The sequence below is a fragment of the Perognathus longimembris genome, chromosome 7, assembly GCF_023159225.1.
Source record: "Perognathus longimembris pacificus isolate PPM17 chromosome 7, ASM2315922v1, whole genome shotgun sequence".
Classification (NCBI taxonomy): Eukaryota; Metazoa; Chordata; class Mammalia; order Rodentia; family Heteromyidae; genus Perognathus; species Perognathus longimembris.
In genome coordinates this window covers 81,306,474-81,328,692 of record NC_063167.1, presented here as the reverse complement: position 1 = coordinate 81,328,692, position 22,219 = coordinate 81,306,474, and the positions used below count along the sequence as shown (strand labels likewise).

The 22,219-nt window shown below is 40.4% G+C and overlaps 1 protein-coding gene across 2 annotated transcripts in view; it reads left to right on the top strand.

The window, feature by feature from the left end:
* Positions 1-9,431: 9,431 nt before the first annotated feature.
* Frrs1 (ferric chelate reductase 1) overlaps positions 9,432-22,219 on the top strand; it is a 42,442-nt gene continuing 29,654 nt past the window's right edge. The window contains exons 1-3 of one of the 2 annotated variants that reach the window (XM_048352026.1): positions 9,432-9,479; positions 19,441-19,636; positions 21,104-21,240. In XM_048352026.1, the coding sequence (XP_048207983.1) occupies positions 19,441-19,636; positions 21,104-21,240 (333 nt within the window). In that variant the 5' untranslated portion in view covers positions 9,432-9,479. Of the gene's footprint in view, positions 9,480-15,125; positions 15,321-19,440; positions 19,637-21,103; positions 21,241-22,219 lie in introns of those variants that run through there. The other variant, XM_048352025.1, reaches the window with a different exon arrangement.

Here is a 22,219-nt window from a genome sequence, read left to right as displayed (position 1 = left end):
GTGGGAAATCTGAAGTTCATAGAGGCCAAGTATGATTCTTCTGTCCCATTAAAAATCATATACACGTTGTTTTTGTCAAGAATATTTTGACTTATTATTCATTCATTCATGTAGTAAATGGTTATTTCCTGGCCTACTGTGTGCTGGGCACTGCTGTCAATATAAACGAAGGCAATATAAAAACCTTTATATTTTAGGGACTAGAGGGAGGATGCAGATATAGAAAACAGTGAGTATGGGAAAGTATCATGGATAACAGGACAGAGGGAGTAGAGGATATGGTGGGAAACAAATGGAGGAAGGGCAGTTTGTACTGTGAGTTCCTTGAGCCATTTTTTAAAAAAAGTTGTTATGATAAAGGTGAGGTACAGGGGGGTTACAGTTACATAAGTCGGTCAAGAGTACATTTCTTTTTGGACAAGGCCACTCTTTCCCTCCTGCTCTCCCAATTTTTCCTCCCGTCCCACCCACAAGTTGTAGAGCTGGTTTTCAACACTGTGTCCAATGAGTATCTTGGGGCATTTCTTAAGGAACTGACCTTTTGAGTTGTATCCAGCAGCACTCCTTGTGGGGGTTTGAGGTAGAGAAGGCGTTGAAGTTAACAAAGGAGCTCATGGCATGGTAGACCCTGGACATTTGAGGAATTTCAGGAAATCTAGTTTGATTGATGCTTAAGTTGCCCATGAATGGAAAGAACTAGAGGGAGCAGCAAAGGGACTATGGCAAGAAGAGAGATGCAAAGGATGGCCTCAAACTCTTTACTTTGAAACTTGACGTAAATACAAATAACTGTGCAGGATAGAGGTGAGTAGTTGAAGGACCTTATCCCTCTTAGCAATATATATATATTTTTTTTCTGGTGTGAGTCTGTGAATGTGTGTGTGGTGTGGGAGTAGTTAGGGTAGACAGGGTAAGAGCTCTACACATGTATACAATAATCTCTATACTTACCCCTGCTGGGCCATGTTTTCATACTTTTTTTTCCAGTAAGTTTTACTATATCTGACTTAAGAACCATTTAATTTTTTTTTGGTTCTTGGAGGATACTATAGGATTTGATCAAGAAAGAGGGGGAAAAGGAAAAAAAGAGTTTAACTGTGGTGCCAAAAATGTAAGGGAGGTGGGAAAATATGAGCAAAAAATCAAGAGAAAAAGAAAATATAGGTAACTGACTAATCTCTTTTGTATGAGAAGAAGCAGAGCAGAGTCATACAGCATCTCCCTCCCTCCCTTTCTTCCTTCCCCCTCTCTTTCTTCTTTCTTTTTTCCCTCCCTCCTTCCCTCCCTCCATACCCCCCTTTCTTTCTGTCCCTTCTTTTCTATCTCTGCTACAGACTGAACTCTGAGTATTGTGCCCACTAGGCAAATGCTATATCCCCAACCCTTAAATAGCATCTCTAAGCCTGAAGCTAGAAGCACATGAAAGCCAGTGGGTGCAATCTAGCTTGGATATACAAGGGAGTGTTATTTTACAAATTACAAGCTAAGAAGGAAAGAAAATACTTGGCTTTGCTGCCAAAGCCACAAGTAGACTTGAATGGGTTTAACCTATAGGATGACAGGTTGGTAGCCCCATGCTCATTCTGTCTTGTCATTGCAGGAATCGATCATTGTTAAAAAGAAAACAGTTTTATTTCTAGGCATTGTGGAGGCACACTCATGTCACCTCAAGAATAGCAGAACACCTGATTCATTTCCTAGCAAGTTAACTGTCAGTTCATGCAGAGCTCTTCCTAGATGGGAATCTTAGAATTCACACTTTCTCTGGTCGCCTTTCTTCACATTTTTCTTTTTCATGTTTTTTCTTTAGTTGAGATATAAGTATGTTTGAGATTTTGATATAAGATAATCTTAGTTGATAGAAAATAGTAGAAACCACTGATTGTAATCACAAAGATGTTTGACTTTTTGTCTTTATGTCTCAACTACAGGTAATCAGCAAGGATTTTATTATCCATTTGGTGAAGCTGAGTCAATCTTTTGAAATTCTCTTTTGATCAGCAACACCATCTCTCTGGTATTTAACTACAAAGCTTTAGTACTGTCTTGCACTAAATTAAAATAATACAAAAGAAAATTACATCATTAAAGAGGATTTAAAAATAAAGGCCTACCATGCTTTCATTATTGTCAATAAATGTGGCCTATCTGGGCACAGGTGGCTCATGCCTCTAAATCCTAGCTATTTAGGAGGTTGAAATTTGATGATCGAGGTTCTAATCCAGCCTTGGCAGGAAAATCTGTAAGGTTCTTATCTTTAACCAGAAAAAAGCCAGAAGTGGATTTGTTAAAGTGACACCCATGATTCAAAAAGCTAAGTGAGAGTACTTGAGGCAATGAACTCAAGCTCCAGTACTGACTGGCACCATCAAATGAACTGAAACTCAAAATGAACTTGAAGAGGAGTTAAAAACAAAACAAGGGGCTTTCTATCTTTCTACAGCATAATTAAGGTAATGTATTATATTTAACATTCCTAGCAAATCCAGGTGCGAGTGCCAGAAGTGAGTGAGAAAGCTAAGTGAGAGCGAAAAGCCTTGAGTTCAAGCCCAGCACACACACACACACACACACACACACACACACACACACACACACACACGCACACACACACGGTACACATGTCTCTAGTTTTGATCTTGTGTTGATGAGAATGGGTACCACTGCTTGATAGACAAGAAGAAGTTAGAAGGGGGAATGCCATAACAAATGACCACAAGCATGATAGCTAATATAAAAAAGTTCATCCCCGTGCTGGTGGCTCACACCTGTAATCCTAGCTATTCAGGAAGCTGAGATCTAAGAACAGCAGTTCAAAGCCAGCCCAGGCAGGAAAAATCTGTGAGATTCTTATCTCCAATTAACCACTCCCAAACCAGAAATGGAGCTGTGGCTCAAACGAGTAGAGCCCCAGCCTTGAGCAAAAAGACTCAGGAATAGCACCCAGGCCCCGAGTTCAAGTCTAGAGACCTACCAAAAAAAATTCAGCAGTTTTCATTGTTCTATTTTTGCTATGCTTGGCCATCTACTACTTGACCATACCTCTAGTTCTCATTATTCTAGTTGCAAATATGCATATAAAATGTTTTGACCATTTTCACCCTCATTCCCTCTCTCTGTCATACCTTCCCACCTCCTGCTCGTACCCATTCCCCTGATGTTTATATATTTTGCAAGTCATGTGACAGCCCATCCCAACTAAGAACTATCTCACTGGAAAAAGATTAATAGAAGTAGTAGAGAAGGGAGGAGGGAAAAGAAAGAGTAATGGAGGGAGGCATGAACTTGATTAAAGTACACCATATGTATATATACATATATCACAATAAAACCCGTTTTCCCCTTTATACAATTAATTTATGCTAATGATTTTTTTTTTTTTTGCCAGTCCTGGGCCTTGGACTCAGGGCCTGAGCACTGTCCCTGGCTTCTTTTTGCTCAAGGCTAGCCCTCTGCCACTTGAGCCACAGTGCCACTTCTGGCCATTTTCTATATATGTGGTGCTGGGGAATCAAACCCAGGGCTTCATGTGTAGGAGGCAATCACTCTTGCCACTAGGCCATATTCCCAACCTGATAATACATTTTGAAAACAGAATGAATAGAAGGTAATTTCTTGTAGCACATAGGGCTATCTATTTATGTTAGAGTGTAATTTTATAAATTTAGGTCATCCCCAAGTGACTTTATAATTTAAAAAATCTCATTACAGTAGAAAACATATTTTGAAGAGATTCATTCTTAATAAATGGTAAATAATATTAAACTAGATATTAAGTGTAACTTTAATTACATCTTTGAAAGAACAGGCTTCTAGGCCTAGGGTAAAATGGCATGTGATATTCAGGATTTACTGTCATAAGGAAGTCATGTGCTATTGAGTGATTTAAAGATTAGGCTAGGGTTCATAGGAAAACATGAGATGACTGTAAACCAATGGGTTAAAGAAAAAACCACAACTCTCTCTCTCTATGTGTGTCCAGTGCTGATGTTTTATGCCTGTAATCCTAGCTACTTGGAATCTAAGGATGGAGGTTTGATGCCAGCCTGGACAGGAAAGTCCCTGAAACTCTTATCTCCAATGAATCAGAAGTGAAGCTGTGGCCCCAGTGGTAGGGAATACTGGCCTTGAAGGAAAAAGTCAAGTGTGAGTGAGAGGCCCTCAGTTCACACACACGCATTACCACTAATCTGCTGTGGAGAACTGACTTCGTGTTGTCAGAAAACTTGTCAAACTCAGACTTAGTGAACATGGAGTTATGAGACAAAAGTTGTTCTCTGAGTCTGAAATGCCAAGCCTCAGCCACGAATCTCAAATTGCCGATTGGGGATTTCATTGACTTTGGCCATACCAGGAAGAATCAGTAAAGGGGTTCAGTGACACCAAGTCTATCTTTGGGATACAGAGAAAAGACTCCAGGCTCCATAGGGAGGTTAACAAGTATAAATAATCAGTAGAGGTCAGACTGTGCTCTGGTTGATCATTATCTCAGGATTGGTTGGGCAGGGCCTGTGATAAGAAAGTGCTTGCTGTCTGGGTCCAAGTTGAATATCTATATCTATATCTATATCTATATCTATATATCTCACTCTGTGTGTGTTTGTATTTTCAGTTGTGGGGCTTGAACTCAGGGCCTGTGTGCTGTCCCTAAACATTTGTGCTCAAGGCTAGTGCTCTACCACTTTGAGCCACAGCACCACTTCTGGTTTTCTGGTTTTCTGGAGATAGGGGCCTCATGGACTTTCCTGCCTGGGCTTGCTTCCAACTGTGATCCTCAGATCTCAGCCTCCTGAGTAGCTAGGGTTACAGTCTCAAAATGATTATCAATATGTCATGTCCTTCACTTTCAGAAATCTAATACAATAACAGCAAAAGAGAGAGAGAGAGAGAGAAATAGAGAGATGCTTAAAGAGGCAAAAACCAGGGAGAGAATAAATGAGATTAGTTAGGTTCAGTGAACAGGGTACTCCTAGAATGAGGAAGAAGAGACATTTCATTTACAAATGCACTCACAAAATTAAAAAAAAAAGCATTAAATCTACCATTTATTAAGTACTTGTGGAAATTATTTCATTTGACTATACGTCTATGAGAAATGAGCATTCTTTCCATTCAGTTATATGTAGTAGGAAAGTAAGGATTTTTTTTTTTTGAGATTAGCATGATAGTGCATTGGATGGGTATGCTGGTGAGAAACTGGAAGAGTTTAGTGGATAATTGCTATAGTGCATTTGAGATGTAATGGTGATATAAACCAGAATGATGGCAATGGAGATGGAGAACAAATTTGGCTCTTGGGATAAAATGAATGTAATTAAAGATTGAGCATGTAACCAGAGATTTTAGGGCAAAAAGCACCTGCTCTGGCAGTTCCAAAAGATCAGACTCATTCACCTATCTCAATATGACAATTAAAGAGATGGGGAATGTGGAAGGGCTGAGAAAGACTTCATCAAAAGCAGGAGAGTCTAGAATACAGGCAAAGGGGCTCAAGATGGTCTTTAAGCATCTTCTGGCCCTTTTGATATTTGTTGAAAATAATAGAATTTCCTGTCATCTCACAGATCTATCCTGCCTTACAATCATTTGGAAACATGCTATTTGAATGCAATCTTCCATGAAATGCTGGGTTTAACTTATGAATGTCCCATGTGATTGTGAGACTTCCTTGTGATTTGGCAGTGGATTTTTAGTGGAGTCCTGGATTAGAATCCTGTCTGCCATTGCTCTGCCTGATGTTGGCTAATTTCCCTAGACCTCCAGACCCTTAGCATTCTGTAGAATGTCCCAAACCATACCTTTTATGTGGAGTCATAGGGCAACTTAGATAATATATGTGCCTTGGTCAAATGACCAGCTTAATAGATGGTAATTACTCTTCTTGTTATACTCTCTTTGCCTTGTTCATTCTCATTTCCCATCACTACCCTGTACACAATTTCCAGTGGCTGCCTGCTCTTATTTGAGATGGCAACAGGCTGAATGTGGACAGACCTGAGCAGATCTTCCATTAAGATTAACGCAAAATGTTAAACAATGGTACCATTAAATGGGAATCATGAGACTTTACAAACCCTGCTACTGCCAAAACCACACATACAAAACAACAACAATAAAAAACTACAAGAGGCCATAGACTAAGCACTGGTCGGTACAGAACAAGCTAAAAACCAAGATGGAGTCACAATACAAAAGTGCTGCATCACAACTGAACTAAGCCTTCTTGTCTGAGCTTGAGAACAATCAGGATTAAAAGTATAGGTGCAGGAGAGACAGGATCATCAGGTTCTTGTTCTCTGACAATAGAGAAATAAATGCCAGGAACAGCAAGCACAGTTTAGAGTCTATTTAGTAAAGAGTTAAGAGAAAGTAGAGGTCACTGTCCTCCCCTCTTTCAGTCCTCCCTCTAGGCAATCAGTCAGATCAACATAGGTATGTTTGAAACAGGCTGGATGGATCTTCTCCTGGGTGGTGGTGGTGCTGTTGGTGAGAGAAAAGTGGGTGTGGCCTGAGAAAGGGCATGGTCCAAGACCCTCGCCTGGGTGGTGGCCACTGGTGGAGGAGGGTTTTGCTGATGTTCTTCAGTATAGCAGCCAAATTGTCTTCATCAAGCCAGTTTCAATCAGTAGAATATTTAAACTCTCTTGATTTTAACCCTTACATGTTATAAAAATGTAATCTGGGGGTAATTAGTAGGTAACCAATCAATCTTTTTTTCTGCTATTTTCTTTTCCTTTCCACACCTAGAAGCAAAATGACTTGGAAATGACCAATCTGCTTTTTGTTTTACTTTCTGCTCTTTTGCATCCCTGTGTCTGTTCTCACAATCAACATCACACATTGGGCCCATTGGAATACTTCCTCTATTTTATGGAATGAAGTTTTCCTGATTCTAGAATTGAGAATAAATCCAGGAAAGATTTTTAAATGAGGTTGCTATAATTTTGTCCTTTGTCAATAGTGTGTGTGTGTGTGTGTGTGTGTGTGTGTGTATGTGTGTGTGTAGATATTAGGGCTTGAACTCAGGGTGTGGAGACTGTTTCTTAGCTTTTAAGTTCAAGGCTGATACTATATCACTCAAGCCACAGCTTCACTTCTGAATCTTTGATTAATTGGAGACTAGAACCCCACAGCTTTTTGCCCCCACTGGCTTGAAAACTAGATCCTCAGATCTCAGCCTTCTGAGTAGCTAGAATTACAGATGTAAGCCACAAGTTCCCAGTTGTCCTCTTTTTGACTGTTAATTTTTTTTGCAAAAAATCATAAAATTGATAGTAAAATATTCTATGAAATGTAAGGAATTTACTATTGCCCTACAGGTCCATACATTTATGAGTGCCTGTTAAGTATTTGTGTTTCAATGTTTGACACACAAAAAATGACAGCTATCACCTAGTAAACAAATCTTCCTTTAGGGTTTGCAAAATTGTCCAAGTTGCACAAGGCAATTTGTGAAAGCAGCAAGTCTGAGCTGGCTGATTTCAGGGCTTGTAAATGGGATCTGGCTGAGTGGCTTTGGCCTTCTAGAGATGGAGCTTCACTCATCATTTTAATAACTCTGGTTTTTTTGGAGGCAAGTGGGAGGAGCTAAAGGAATGGGGCTGAGCAGAAGTGAACTTGTGTGGGGAAGTGATAAGAAGGATGTTAGATGTGGGGAGCCTGGCTTCCTAGAAAACTAGACTCTCCTTTTAATTTTCTTCACTACTTTTTGCAATTTTCCCAAGAGTATGTAAGTATGTAAGACTATAGTAATATATTCTGTGTGTGTGTGTGTGTGTGTGTGTGTGTGTGTGCATGTGTGTGCTGATAGTGGGGCTTTGAATTCAGTGTTTTGTGTGTGTGTGTGTGTGTGTGTGTGTGTGAGCACTAGGAATTGAACTCAAGGCCTGTCACTCTTGTTTAGCTTTGTCTACTCAAGGCTGGTACTTGAGCCACACCTTCACTTCTAGCTTTTTTTTTTCTTTCTAGCTAATGAAATAAGAATCTCACGGACTTTTCTTCCCCAGCTAGCTTTGAAGGGTGATTTTCAGATCTCAGTCTCCAGACTAGTGAAGGTTACAGGTGTAAGTCATGGATGCCGGCTGTATTCTAAGTATAATTTGTTTTGTAGTTTCTTTTTAAAAAATCAAACTTTTGGTATGCAAAGTGAATAAAGGGATTATTCCCAGACAGGATCTAATGATAACAACAGCCTCCCTACCCCAAGTTTTGGAGGACTAAAGACCAGATGACTTAGTTTAAAAATATTCATGTTCCTAGCAGTTTTTAGATGGAAAATGTCTTTAAAATCTTCTAGACATAGTGACTCAGGAGGTCGTGATCTAAGGATCATGGTTCAAACCAAGCCCTGGTAAGAAAAATAGGCAAGACTCTTTTCTAACCAGCAAAAAGCCAGAAGTGGAGCTATGGCTCAAGTGGTAAAGCACCATCCTTGAGTAAAAAAGCTCAGGGACAGTGCCCAGGCCCTAAGTTCACAAAATAAAGTAAAACAAAATCTTGTAGAGAGAGGCTCTTGTTAATTGTAACTGGTTCTGAGATGAAAGCAATGTGAATGTGGGTGTTCTTTTCCCACTCATTTCCATTTGACATGGAAAGATTTACTAGTGTTGGCTCATCAGTATTCAAGTCAACAAGTGTCATGTTCTGTTTTTCCAGTCTGTACATGTTAGTTGTGGTTGGGAAGTGGAGACTTTAATATTTTCAGATACTTTATCTTACCTAGCCTGAAACTTCCCTTTTGCCTAAGAAGATGGAACATACATTTCAGATTGTATTTTGCAATATTGAAAGAGATGGTTTGCATTGTATTACATATACAAACTGATCTATTTATTTATTTATTTATTTATTTATTTCAGTTGACTGAATTTGTCAAGAGTGTTGCTAGGTAAAGATACAGGGCTATTCCTTCAAATTCCCACTGTAAATTTGAATTTCTGAGCAATAAGTCAATATGAGCAATATGAGCAATAAGTCAACCTTCCCTTCCCTTCCCTTCCCTTCCCTTCCCTTCCCTTCCTCCGTTCTTTCTTTTCTTTTTTTTAAAGTATATGTCCTAAATAGTCTATAAGATGATACTGAGGTTGCAAAATGAAATTCCAGTTTCGGGTCCCCCAGTGAATTTGCTGATCTGACTATCACTCCTAGACACAAGTAAGGTGCCTGCATACTTCTTTGCTTAGAATCATGAGTATCAGGGATGTCTTTGCCAATATTCGGCTGCTAAGGCTAAACAGACTCTCTCAGCGAAACAATTAATAGTAAAATAAACTGTATCGTCTGTCTGTCTGTCTGCCTGCCTGCCTGCCCGTCTGTCATCCTGTGAGGGTAGCGACTCTTGAAAATCAAGTTCTGCAGCGGGGCGGGGCAGGGCTGGGCTCCCCGAAGTTCCCGAGGAGCCGGCCCCGCCCAGCTCTGAAATGGAGAGGAGTTGTAGCTCACAGAACCGGAAGTTGGCGGGCCGCCCTTCCCTCCTCGAGGTGAGTCTCTGTACTTTCCCGGTCGTCGGAGGACTAGCGAACCCTTGAAACACTGTAGCCAACGGGAGGGCGGAGGGGACTCGGGCGCCGACACCGGCCGGGCGGGCAGGCCAGGCCTGAGGGATACTCTGATTTCGTCCTGATTGAGTCCCAGGCGCTCTAACAGGCGAGCACTGCACTGTGAGCCCTGTGAATTAGTTAAAAAGAAAATACAAAATTTAAACTCTAGGAACTCCTTTTTTATATTTCAACCTGTCAGACTTAGCCATATGAATAGTAATTGCGTACTGTTTATGGATTGATTGATTATTGATTTGCAAGTTGCCAGTTGCCCAGGGTCAAAGAGATTTTTTTTTTAACCTTGTCAATGTGTTACCGGGAATAGTTCTTAAGGAAGTCAAACTTTAAATGTTTTCATTATTATTTTCTCTTTCCTCTGAATGGAATAGTTTTTTTTTTTTTTTTCAATTGTATTTGGAGAGTACAGGTGTGGCATGCTGCAATTTTTGGTCTTTTGGCTTACTGGTAAACAGCTGGAGTTTAGCCAGAAGAATGTGGCTTATGTCTATGACCTTAGCTACTCAGGAAGCTGAGACACGGAGGATGGAGGTTTGAAGCCAGCTCAGGCAGAAAAGTTCTTCTGGAGGGGCTGGGAAGACGGCCTAGTGGTAAAAGTGCTTGTCTCGTGTACATGAAGCCCTGGGTTTCATTCCTCAGCACCACATATATAGAAAAAGCTGAAAGTGGCACTGTGGCTCAAGTGGCAGAGTGCTAGCCTTGAGCAAAAAAGCCAAGCAAGAAAGAGGTTGAGTCCTTGCGTTCAAATCCCAGAACACACACACACACACACACACACTCTCTCTCTCTCTCTCTCTCTCTCACACACACACACACACACAGAGGAAAATTCAATTCATAAAGTAGGACAGATGTACTGTGCTCAAGGTTATCTGCTAATCAGAGTGAAAGATTTATGAATATGGTACTAATGTCCTTTAGAAATTTGCCACTAAACAAATGTGGCAGGAAAATGTGATTATTTTTTTTTATTAACAAATACCAAAAACTTATGGAGTCTCTAAGAAGAGAGCAATTATATCAAGTTGGCAAAATTAAATGTTTCCTATGAAGGAAGGTGATATTAATGGGAGACCTTATTTATTTATGGAGCTATTGTTTCCTGTGCTACTGTTTCATAGGTGCTATTTTATTTAGCCCTTACAAAGTCTTTTGCCATTGGTGGCACTGTCTCTACAAAGCAAGAAGACTGAGGCTCAGTTAGGGCAAGTTGATTTTCCAGAGGCTGTCATGGCGCCTGCCCATAGGTGGAGCAAGTGTGAGATTTTTGAAGTCCATAAAGCTATTTTCACATAGGACATAGCACTGAATGCTATTAAAGTGGATGTTACAGGAGGAGTAAAGTCTGGTTTTGTCAAACAAAAATAATAAACATAAATAGCAAAAGGAACAGAATGCTTAAAAATGGAAAAAGAAAAAAATGGTCTACCTTTAAATTTGCTTAATGTGTTTTTGTATAATGTGTTTTTGCTTAATGTATCTTTATATAATGCATGCTTTTGAGTGTTTGAAAGATTGTATGTATATGTATACATATGTATACTTATATAGGTGTGTTTATGGAAATATAGATACACAGACACACACATATGTATAAGTATATATTGTGCTGATCTTGGTACTTGAACTTAGTGCCTGGGCACTATCCCTGAGCCTTTTTGCTCAAGGCTAATGCTCTACCACTTGAGACACAGCTCCATTTCCAGTTTGTTTTTTCTGTGGTTAATTGAAGAAAAGAGTCTCACAGACTTTTCTGCGTGGGCTGGTTTGGAACTGGGATCCTTAGATCTCAGCCTTCTGAGTAGCTAGGATGATAGGCATGAGTCACCTATCTGTGTTTTAAATAATAAAATACTACATACTAAAAAAACCCATGAGTGTGCACATATATGTAGTATATGAAGGAGGTTAAGGAGGGGGAAGTCCCTTTCTTCCTGTTGAGAACAGTTAAAACCACATTTGCAGAGGGGTTTTCCCTTTTTTTCTTCTTAAGTAATACATATTTTGGTGTACTATATAGCATTTTGCAATTTGTCTGTTTTTACTTCTCAATGTGGTATAAGCAAGCATCCACTTAAATATATGCAGATTCACATTTTAGGATTTTTGTTTTGTGAAATGAGTTAATTGTTGTCAAGCTCTTAAAATGTGCCGAACTCTTTGGAAGCCTTTCATCATGATCAGCACTTACCAGAGTCTGCTGCTTCTTTTTTAACAGGTGCATTATATTCTGTAGTTTGGTGATCGCATAGGTTTTTTCTTTTTTTTTGCTCAGGGCCTGGGAACTATAAGGTCCACCCCTGGGAGGGCTCCATGCAAATGCCCCCCACCTGTTTAAGTCGTACCTGGTATCTGCATTACCTAGGTAACTGGCACACCTGGAGGCAGTTACCTCCCCCTTCTCTGAGGTCACATCCAATCCACCTGGCCATATCTCCCACCTTTTCTTATATAATCCGGCTCAGCACAGTCCCTACTCTCTTTTCTTTCTTACTCTCTCTTTCTCTTTTCTCTCTTTTCCCCTTCTTCCTTCCCTTCTGTCTCCCCACATCTCCATCATGTGTGGGCTGGCAGTTTGCTTTCCCCCAATAAACTCCTTTCTGCCCGAATCACATGGTAGGTTTCCTTTCTGGCAAACTTTACAGGAACTATCCCTGATGCTCTTTGAGCTCAATGCTAGTGCTCTACCACTTGAGCCACAGCACCACTTCTGGCTTTTTCTGAGTGTTGTTTTTTTTTTTTTTTTGTAGATAAGAGTCTATAGACTTTCCTGCCCAGGCGGGCTTGGAACTGTGATCCTCAGATCTTAGCCTCCTGAGTAGCTAGGGTTACAAGTGTGAGCCACCGTGCTCTACTCAGAGGTTAAACATAGTTTTAGTTCATTAAATGCTGCCAAATGTGATCTTTGACTCTTCATTCATTTCTTCATATCCTTGCTTATCTCCTCTCTTTTGCATTTTATTTTCTATTTTTAAGTGTGTGTGTGTGTGTGTGTGTGTGTTTGTGTGTGTGTGTGTTGGTATTGTGGCCTGAACTCAGGACTTTGAGCTCTTGCTTTTTTTCCTCCTGGCTGGCAGTCTGCCATTTGGGCCATGCCTCCAGACTGACATCTTGCTTGATATTTAGATATGGTGCAGACTTTTCTGCCCAGGCCAGCTTTGAACTTTGATCCTCCCGGTCTCAGTTTCCAGAGTAGTTAGGATTACAAGAGGGAGCCACTGGCCTCCTGGCTAGTCTTTTGCATTTTGTTATTATTATTAATATTGTTGTTATTGTTATTATTGTTTTGTGCTGGTCCTGGGGTTTGAACTCTGAGCCTAGATGTTGTCCTGAGCTTTTTTGCTCAAGGCTCGTGCTCTACTATTTGAGCCACAATTCCATTTCTAGCTTTTGAGGCTTAATTGGAGAAAGAGTCTCAAGACCTTTCCAGTCCCAGCTGTCTTTGAAATGTGATCCTCAGATCTTAGCCTCCTCCTCAGCTAGGATGAGGCCAGTTCCTGGCTTATCTTTTGCATTTTAAATGGAATAATAAGCAATGTATGTATTTAACATAGTTTATATCTATTGTACAGAGATTTTTTTTCTTATTTTTCCATAGTCTATATAGTATGTGTTTTTTTAAAATAAAATGTGCTTTTAGGAAGCACTTAACAATTATTGGCAGTTATCTTTGTGTTCTGCCTCATATTATTATTATATAAGGTTTACAATATATATTTACTATATACCTATATTTCTGTAGTTAAATATATAATAAATACAACACTTGAAATATAGTTATATAATGTATGATATGCAAAGTAATCATGTATAATTTTATATGTAATAATATACAATATACATAGTGCAGTATAATATATAATATAGTTTATTCTATATTATATATGATAAAATATATTTAAATACATCTATACATATTTAAGTATATAAGTTCAAAGCAGACTATGAATAGGAAAGAAGAGAAGTGCTGATCTAGGCAGATCATGTGGAATAATACAGACTTTTGGAATATGTGTAGTACTGAGAAGTCTGATATGCTTTTTCTTCATTTGGTCATTCTCAAGAAAGGGATGAGTGGAGGAGAGATGGGATTGGTGGGAGTGTGCTTCAGGAAAATGATTGGGTGGTGGTGGGAGTAGCATTGGCTGCATAACAGGAAGACTGGGCGAGTGTCTCTAATCCAGGTGAGATGTGAGAGAGCCGGTGCTCAGCCGGTACTGACAGACGGAAGATTTTAGTGGCGAAATTAGAAGCTAGTCCAGACCCCAGGCTTTTCACTAATCTCTCTTGCTCTCTTTTTTTTTTTTTTGGCCAGTCCTGGGGCTTGGACTCAGGGCCTGAGCACTGTCCCTGGCTTCTTTTTGCTCAAGGCTAGCACTCTGCCACTTGAGCCACAGCGCCACTTCTGGCCGTTTTCTGTATACGTGGTGCTGGGGAATTGAACCCAGGGCCTCATGTATAGGAGGCAAGCACTCTTGCCACTAGGCCATATCCCCAGCCCCTCTTGCTCTCTTTTTGCCAGTCCTGGGGCTTGAACTCAGGGCCTGAGCACTGTCCCTGGCTTCTTTTTGCTCAAGGCTAGCACTCTGCCACTTGAGCCACAGCACCACTTCTGTCTTTTTCTATATATGTGGTGCTGAGGAATCAAACCCAGGGCTTCATGTAGATGAGGCAAGCACTCTTGCCACTAGGCCTTATTCCCAGCCCACCAGCCTCTTGTTTATATGCGGGGGACAGTCATGCCTCAGAGGGCCCTTGCTTATTGAGAAGAATGCATATGAAATCCTTAACATACTGTCTGATGTGTTGCAAGTCTCTAGCAATTGTTCATACTATTATTTTTTTCTCCTACACATCTATTTAAAAAAAATTTTAGTGCTGCTACAGAGACTTGAACTCAGGGCTTGGGCACTGTCCCTTGACTTTTTTTGCTCAAGGCTAGCATTCTACCAGTTTAGTCATAGCTTCACTTCTGGCTTTTTGGTGTTAATTGGTGATAAGAATCTCATGGACCTTGCTGCTGAGGCTGGCTTTGAACTGTGATCCTCAGATTATCTTGGCCCAACTCACTTTTTATTGCTTTCACTCCAACTCCCAAGTCTTTTTCAGAAGTCTTTTCAACCATCTTATGAGTACATTTCTTTTTGAACAATGTCCTCCTCCTCCTTCATTTTCTCCTTTCAACCATGTTAAATTGTTAGATCTGATGGATCTCAAATTGCTATTCACTGTGCCATTTTGTATGGTCTTTGTTATTTTTTTCTTAAAGAACTTTTTCTGAAAATGTCACAACTCCAAATGTGAACCTAAAAAAAAATCATTTTTCTCTGTGCTTCCTACTGTGAAAATGGTGTCTAGAGCATTTTTATCTGGGCAATTGGAAATACTTGATCCATTTTTCAATTTCTCTAGGATTTGGGAGTCAGCTATGAATGTCAATTTAGTTTTTGATGTGGAAGTTTCCTATGAAGGTAAAGTTTAATTACTAGGAAGAATTTCTGAAGTATTTTAGAAGGCTTGAACAAATTCAACACAGGTCAAATCTTGGTTGTGTAACCACAGTGCAGTTCAGAAGACATGAACACTCAGTAGTGATCAGGAAAGTTAATAACAGATAACGGCAACTACCAATTATTGACGTTTATTTTTTGTTTTTAGACATTGAACTAGTTGTTTTTAATCTGTTTTGTCTGGAGCATTAGGAAAGAAATGTCTATGTCACTTTTCAGCCTCTTAGCAAGTGGACTCAACGTTTTGAATTTGGTAGAAAATTTGTGCCAAATGTTGAACCATTGCGCATTGTGAAATCTGGGTTCTGTCTGAACCTGTTGACTTCCCACGTTGTCCAAGTGGGGAGCAAAGTTACCGAGTGGTAAAAAGCAGGGTGTTGGCTCTTAGCTTTATGTTTGAATCCTAAAGGCATATGTGATTTAAGGCACTGAATGTTCTATAGCCTTAGCTTCCTTATTTCTAATAGGAAATACTATCAGATGTGAGATCTAAATGCCAGATTTTTAGCAAGCATTGGTTTCTCTTCTTCTTTCTCTATGATCTCTTTCCCTTCTTCTCTATAGTGAAACTGTAATCCTTTCTTTACTTTGTCAGATAATGTATGTCTTCTACCACTTGAGCCACAGCACCACTTCTGGCTTTTTGCTGGTTAATTGGATATAAGTGTCTCTTGAATTTTTCTACTCAGGCTGACTTTGAACCATGATCCTCAGATCTCAGTATCCTTAGTAGCTAGGATTATAGGTTTGAGCTAGCAATGGCATTTAAAAAAAGCATTTAAAAAAAATGTTCATTGGCACTTCCCAAATCATTTTGTTGTAAACTTTTTTTTCAGCAGAGGGGCTTGAACTTAGGGTTTGGGTGCTGTTACTGAGGTTTTCTGCCCAAGACTAGTTCTCTATCCCTTTGGGCCACAGTTCCACTTCCTATTTTCTGGTGGTTAATTGGAGATAAGAGTCTCATGGACTTTACTTCCTGGACTGGCTTTGAATGGTGATCCTCAGATCTTAGCCTCCTGAGTAGGCCACTAGCACTCAGTTGTTGTAAACTTTTGATATTATCACATAAACATGGAGATGTTGGGTCTGAGGTACTTTTTACTAATTAAAAGATCTTGACAAGACTGTTTTTGTCCTGCAGGGGCAGAGGGTTGGTAGCTGTTATTGGTATTATTGATCCAAAGACTTGTTAGTACCAGGCATTTTTAAATTCTAGGCACATCACTCATTTGAGGTTATAGTCAGGGAACTATGTCTTTCCTACATCTTCTTGACTGGCAAAAGGGAGAGTGCTGAGAAGAGGAGTGCATGCTTTATCTATTTAATCCAATGTTTAATCTTGCAGGCTTAGCTACTTTCTTTCAGTCATACCTTACGTTCTTAGAACTGGTAAGTTTGGCATTCCTAATGATGAAATCTCCTTCATTGAGACACATGATGGATGTGTGAAAGCCATCCAGGTGCTTTCTTCTAGAAGATGCTTATTTAGGGCAAAGAAGTATATATATATTTGCTAGTCCTGGGGCAGTGCTCAGGGCCTGAGCACTGTCCCAGGCTTCCTTTTGCTCAAGGCTAGCACTCTGCCAACTTGAGCCACAGCGTCACTTCTGGCCTTTTCTATATTTGTGGTGCTGTGGAATTGAACCCAGGGCTTCATGGAGATGAGGCAAGCACTCTTGCCACTAGGCCATATTCCCAGCCCAAAGAAGTATATCTTTAGGAGATATTTTTCTTTCCAAAGATACGTCCAAAGATACGTTTTGCCAGATGTTTTTCTTGAGGTACTTACCTGGGATGTACTCATCCACTGTTCTAAGCTGTTACGGGGTTAGAAATGTTACGGAGTTCGAGGGAGGGGATTTCCCCATCCCTCCAAGAGTCCACCACTCAGAGACAGTCTCAAGGATAAAGATGGATTTATTGGGGAAGCATAAAGTGAACTGACCAGGGACAGGCCAGGGACGCAGCACAGACTCGGGAGCTGAACTGTGACAGTAAAAAGCAGGCTGACTGGCCAGGGACACAGTGCAGACTCGGGAGCTGCCACCGTGACCCTGAGCAGTCCTCAAAGATAAAGCATAACACAGATGTAGGGGCTTGACATAGCGGGTAGAGCACGCAATAAGTTCACAGATATAGGAGGTTGATGCAGCGGGTAGAGCACATAACAAAGCAACAGGGTGGAGCAAATAACAAATAAGTTAAGCAAGCTATTTACAGAAGCAGAATTTTGGGATCAGGTTGGCCTAATAATCAAGATGGAGTCAGCTCTATTCCCCCCAACATTTCCTACCATGTTTCCCTAATCAAGATGGAGTCAGCTCTACAACATAAGCGAATCATTTATGGGAGGTTAGAAGCCTCATTGGCTGCGATAAGCCTGATGGGGAGTGATGGGGAGTGAGAGAATACTGATGCTGCTTCCTTATTCTTAGTTCTCTTTATTTCTTTTTCCCATGTGCTGGATTTTTAAGTTGCTTTTATTCTCATGCGACCTGTCCTTCTATTATCCTTCCTTAGTAGTTGTCTCACAATGCTTTTTTTTTTTTCCTCTTCAGATCCTGGGTCTTGAACTCAGGGCCTGAGTGTTGTCCTGAGCTATTTTGTTCAAGGCTAGCACTCTACCACCCAAGCCACAGTGCCACTTCTTGCTTTTTTGGTGCTTAATTGGAGATTAGAGTCTCATGTACTTTCTTGCCCATGCTGCCTTTGAGCCATGATCTTATCTCAGCCTTCTGAGTAGCTAGGATTACAGGTGTGAGCCACCAGCAACCAGCGATTTGCTGGTTATTCTGGTGATAGAGTCTAGTGGGGTTTTCTGACTGGCTGGCCTTGAGTCAGGAGCCTCTGGACCTCTGACTCTCAAGTAGCTAGTCACTGGCACTGGACTGTAATATTTTATTTTTAGAGCAGGACATGGTGCACTGAGTAAATGAAATTGCTGTAATTGCCCTTTGGGGAGCTGTAGGTGCAGCTGTAGTTGTATGAGTAGCCTGTCAGAAAGCCTGTACTTGACCTGTAACTATTACAACTGTTTCTGTCGTCTGTCTCAAAGTCTTTCCTTGGGGTAGGATGGCTAAAGTCAGTTATGTCCTATTCCTTATGGTAGAAAAGGCTGTTGTGCTTGGAGCTGAATATTTTTCTCCCCTAGCTTAGTTAGGTTCTAGGAAAACCCTAGCAAAGTAGGCTGTAATTGCTAATCTGGCTTTGTTTACTTAATTATAAGATGATAATTTGTTCTTTTTGCTTTTGTCTGTGGACAGATACCTGCTAATATGGAATTCCATATTCATGAAGAATGAACCACCTCTTGGGCTCCTCCCAATTACCTTCTCATTAGCCTTAGTTACCTTCATGTCATGTGATCTTTCTCCTCTACAGCTTGTTGACTCTTGTAATTTCCTGGGTCTGCACATTTGTATGAAGTAAAGTGATTGGTCTTGTCCTGATGATGGTGAGACTGATGTAAAATCACTGCTTTTCTAAAATGCTTGTTGTGTGTCACAAAAGCATGTCATAATTCAGAAGTCTGCATGTATGGACAATAGAAAGCCCATCTCTTGATACTGGATGTCTGTTTTCTGTACTGCAGATGAAATCCTGTGCCCCATTACATGCTTAATTTAATGGGAAGTTGGGAGAAGTCATAGGTTGATTAAGGTGATGATATTTAAATCCAAAAGGAGACATTCCTTTATACTTTCTAAGATGAAGTAGAATAAAGCCTTTCCTTTTGGGAGGACTGGTTTATTATTTTATATTCATGAAAGTGATCAAGTATTGACTTGTTTGTTAGACTTTGGGTTGTAGTTTCATTTTGGTAAAACAACCTTGATCCAGGCACTGGTGGCTCACAACAACAGCTACTACTACTACTAGCTACTCAGGAGACTGAGATCTGAGGACTGTGCAAGAAAGCCTGGGCAAGAAAGTCCATGAGATGATTATCTCCAACTAAGCACTAAAAAAACCCCAAAAGCTGGAAGTGGAGGTGTGACTCAGGTGGTACAGCATTAGATTTGAGCAACAAAGGTCAGGCACTGCACCCAGGCCCTGAGTTCAAGCCCTGGGACTGGTACTACAAACACTAACCAACCAACAAACAAGAAAAACAACTTTGAGAGGATGGTCTTAGTTTCTTCATGTTTCAGGTACGGAAGTAGAGACATAAGTGATTTGCCCCAATGTCACAGTTGATACTTGGTAGAGCTGAAATTCAAATCCAGGTCACATTCTTGTATTATGGAGTTTGAGAATATAGGTAGCCAGACACTAAAAGCAACTAATTCTGTAGAATCTCTTCCTCCAGTGTGTTGGGAAAGCTTTTATATTTTAATTCTAAATGAAAACGATATTCTTCTCTTATTTTTGAGATGGCATATCCTGGATGTGCCCTCGGTGCCTTTGTGCTTCTGTTGCTCATTAGCTCTGTGGCGAATTATCCCAATGGAAAAGTCGCACAGTCGTGTGATGGCATGATTCCCCAACATGGCCACAGCCCGCAGTCGGAGCCAATCCACCGCCTCACAGTGAATGACAGGACATTCAGACCTGGAGACCGGATCGAAGGTAGTGACCGTGCTAGGAATAACTCTTTGCATGTTGAGCTGTACTCTTTCATTGCTCACTGAATCATTATCATTGAATTATTATGATTTAATTTCAATGTATTTATTCAGTGTGTGTGTGTGTATGCGCGCGCATGTGTGTGCACACACGCACGTGCGTGTACTGGGACTTGAACTCAGAGCCTCATGTTCTCACTTGGCTTTTTTGCTGGTACTCTATTACTTGAGTCATAGCTCCACTTTGGGCTTTTGCTGGTTAATTGGAGATGAAGCATCTCATGGATGTGGCTGCCTCAGATGGCTTTGAACCGTGATCCTAAGGTCTCAGCCTCATGAAAAGCTAAGATTACAGACAGGAGCCACCAGCAGCCAGGTTATTGACTTGTTTTGTAAGATATCATCTTATATTTTTCACTGGCTTTGATTTTTGTTTACTCCAAATGGCCATTTTACATAAATATATCCACTCTCCATTCAGCAAGGTTTTTTTTTTTTTTTTTTAAATCAGTTGGGTGTTGGTGACTCACACTCACACTAATAATCCTAGTTACTCAGGAGAGCCAGACTGGAAGGATTATGGTTTGAGGCCAGCTAGCTAAAAAATTTACACGATCTCATCTCAGTCAGTATCTAGGTACAGTGGCTGAAGCCTATCATCCCAGCCATGTGGGATACTGAGATCTAGAGGCCTCAGGAGACCTCATCACAGCAGAAAATCTGGGTGTGGTAGTATATACCTACCATCCCAGCTTCCCAGTAGGAAACATAAATAGAAAGGTCATAGTTTCAACCAGACCAGGCAAAAACTGATAATCTATCTCAAAATAGCCATAGCAACTGAGAGCTGGAGTTATGACTCAGGTGGTAGATGCCTAGCTAATAAGCCCAAAAGTTTTATTATTGTTTATATGCTTACATATGTATTTATTTACTTGTATTTATTAACATATTAACATTATATCCACTGAGTACTGCTAGCTCAGTGGAAGAGGAAAGTTACATTTATCTTGTTCGAAATGCAATTTGGAGGTCATATCTTTGAAGAAGTCATATAGTCTCTTGTGTTTCCCTAACTATTCCAACAAAATGTAGGCTGACTGTTGAAGTGCATCTATAATAGCAAGCCTTCACTTTTGCAGTTAGAAAGAGTATCATTACATACTCAAATACATAATGAAATAAACACGGAAAATATTGTGTTATATGAGTCTCTTAGAGTTTCACATTGCACAGTAGAATATTAAAGACCCCACAGGATTTGCAGGCAAAAAATACATATTGAATTGAATCCAGTGTTTTCCAAAGCAATTTTTTCCCCCTGTAGACTTCCCCACGTGGGAACTCTTTTTCCCTGTACTGCCTGTGTGAACTCTTTTTCTCTCCGATTCTAATTGTGATGGGCTTCCCAGCCTCATTCCTCTTTGGGCTATCACTAAGTCTTGTAACTGATTTTTAATCTGTTTCTCAGTTACTCTGTCGGGACCACCATTTAGAGGCTTTCTCTTAGAAGCCCGGGATGCTGAACATTTGAGTGGCCTTCCTATTGGCTCCTTCACAGTGATTGACAGCCAGATGTCACAGCTTCTGACTTGTGGAGGTGTACAGGTTTGTGTTTAATTTTGAAATTGATTTCTGCCAATTTCCTGGGATATTTTTTCACTGTAGGGTGGGGGTTATCCAGATTCACAGTGATCACACTTTCCCTAATGTTCTCCTCCTATATGTTTACCTATCACCATTCTAGAAAAACATGAGAAAGGAGTCCAGGGCTTTATAGTTTGTGATTGATGATATTTACTTATTTACTTATTTATGGATGAGTGTACATTAGTAACATGATCTTCTGTTGTGCTAAATCTGTAAGTGTGCACATTGTATTTTTTGTGTGTGTGTGCTAGTCCTGGGGCTCGAACTCAGAGCCTGGGCACTATCTCTAAGCTTTTTTTTGTTCAAGGCTGGCACTGTACCTCTTAAGCCACAGCTCCATTTCTAGGTAGTTAATTGGAGATGAGAGTCTCAGACTTTCCTGCCTGGTTTGGCATTGAACTCTGATTCTCTTAGATCTCAGCTTCCCGAGTAGCTGGGATTACAGGCATGAATGACCAACCTCCAACTGTATAGTGCATGTTTAACCTATTCTTTCCCTGCTTTGTATTATGATGTCTTTGTATCTGGTTATTTAAGTTAATATTTATTTATTTGTGGCACTGGGTTTGAACTCATGGCTTCATGGCTTGTCACGAAGCTACCAGTTAAACCACTACCCTAGCCTGGTTTTGGTTATTTTTCAGGCAGAATCTCACGGATTGGCCTCAGATTGCAGTCATTCTCCCTATGGATGTCTGTAAAGCTAGGGTGACAGGTATACACTACCATGTCTGGAGTATTTTTGAGATATGGTCTGACTAGCTTTGCTTGTCTAGAGTAGCTGGGCTTGGTGGTGTGAGCTAGCACATCTGGCTTTCTGTTGATTTTGGAAGAAACTCAGTATTGAAGATAAGAGTTCTGGAAGGGCATTTTACAGGAGCCATCCTGAGTGTGAAGATATGCCAATGAACAAGACTTATCTGTTCTTTTTGAACTT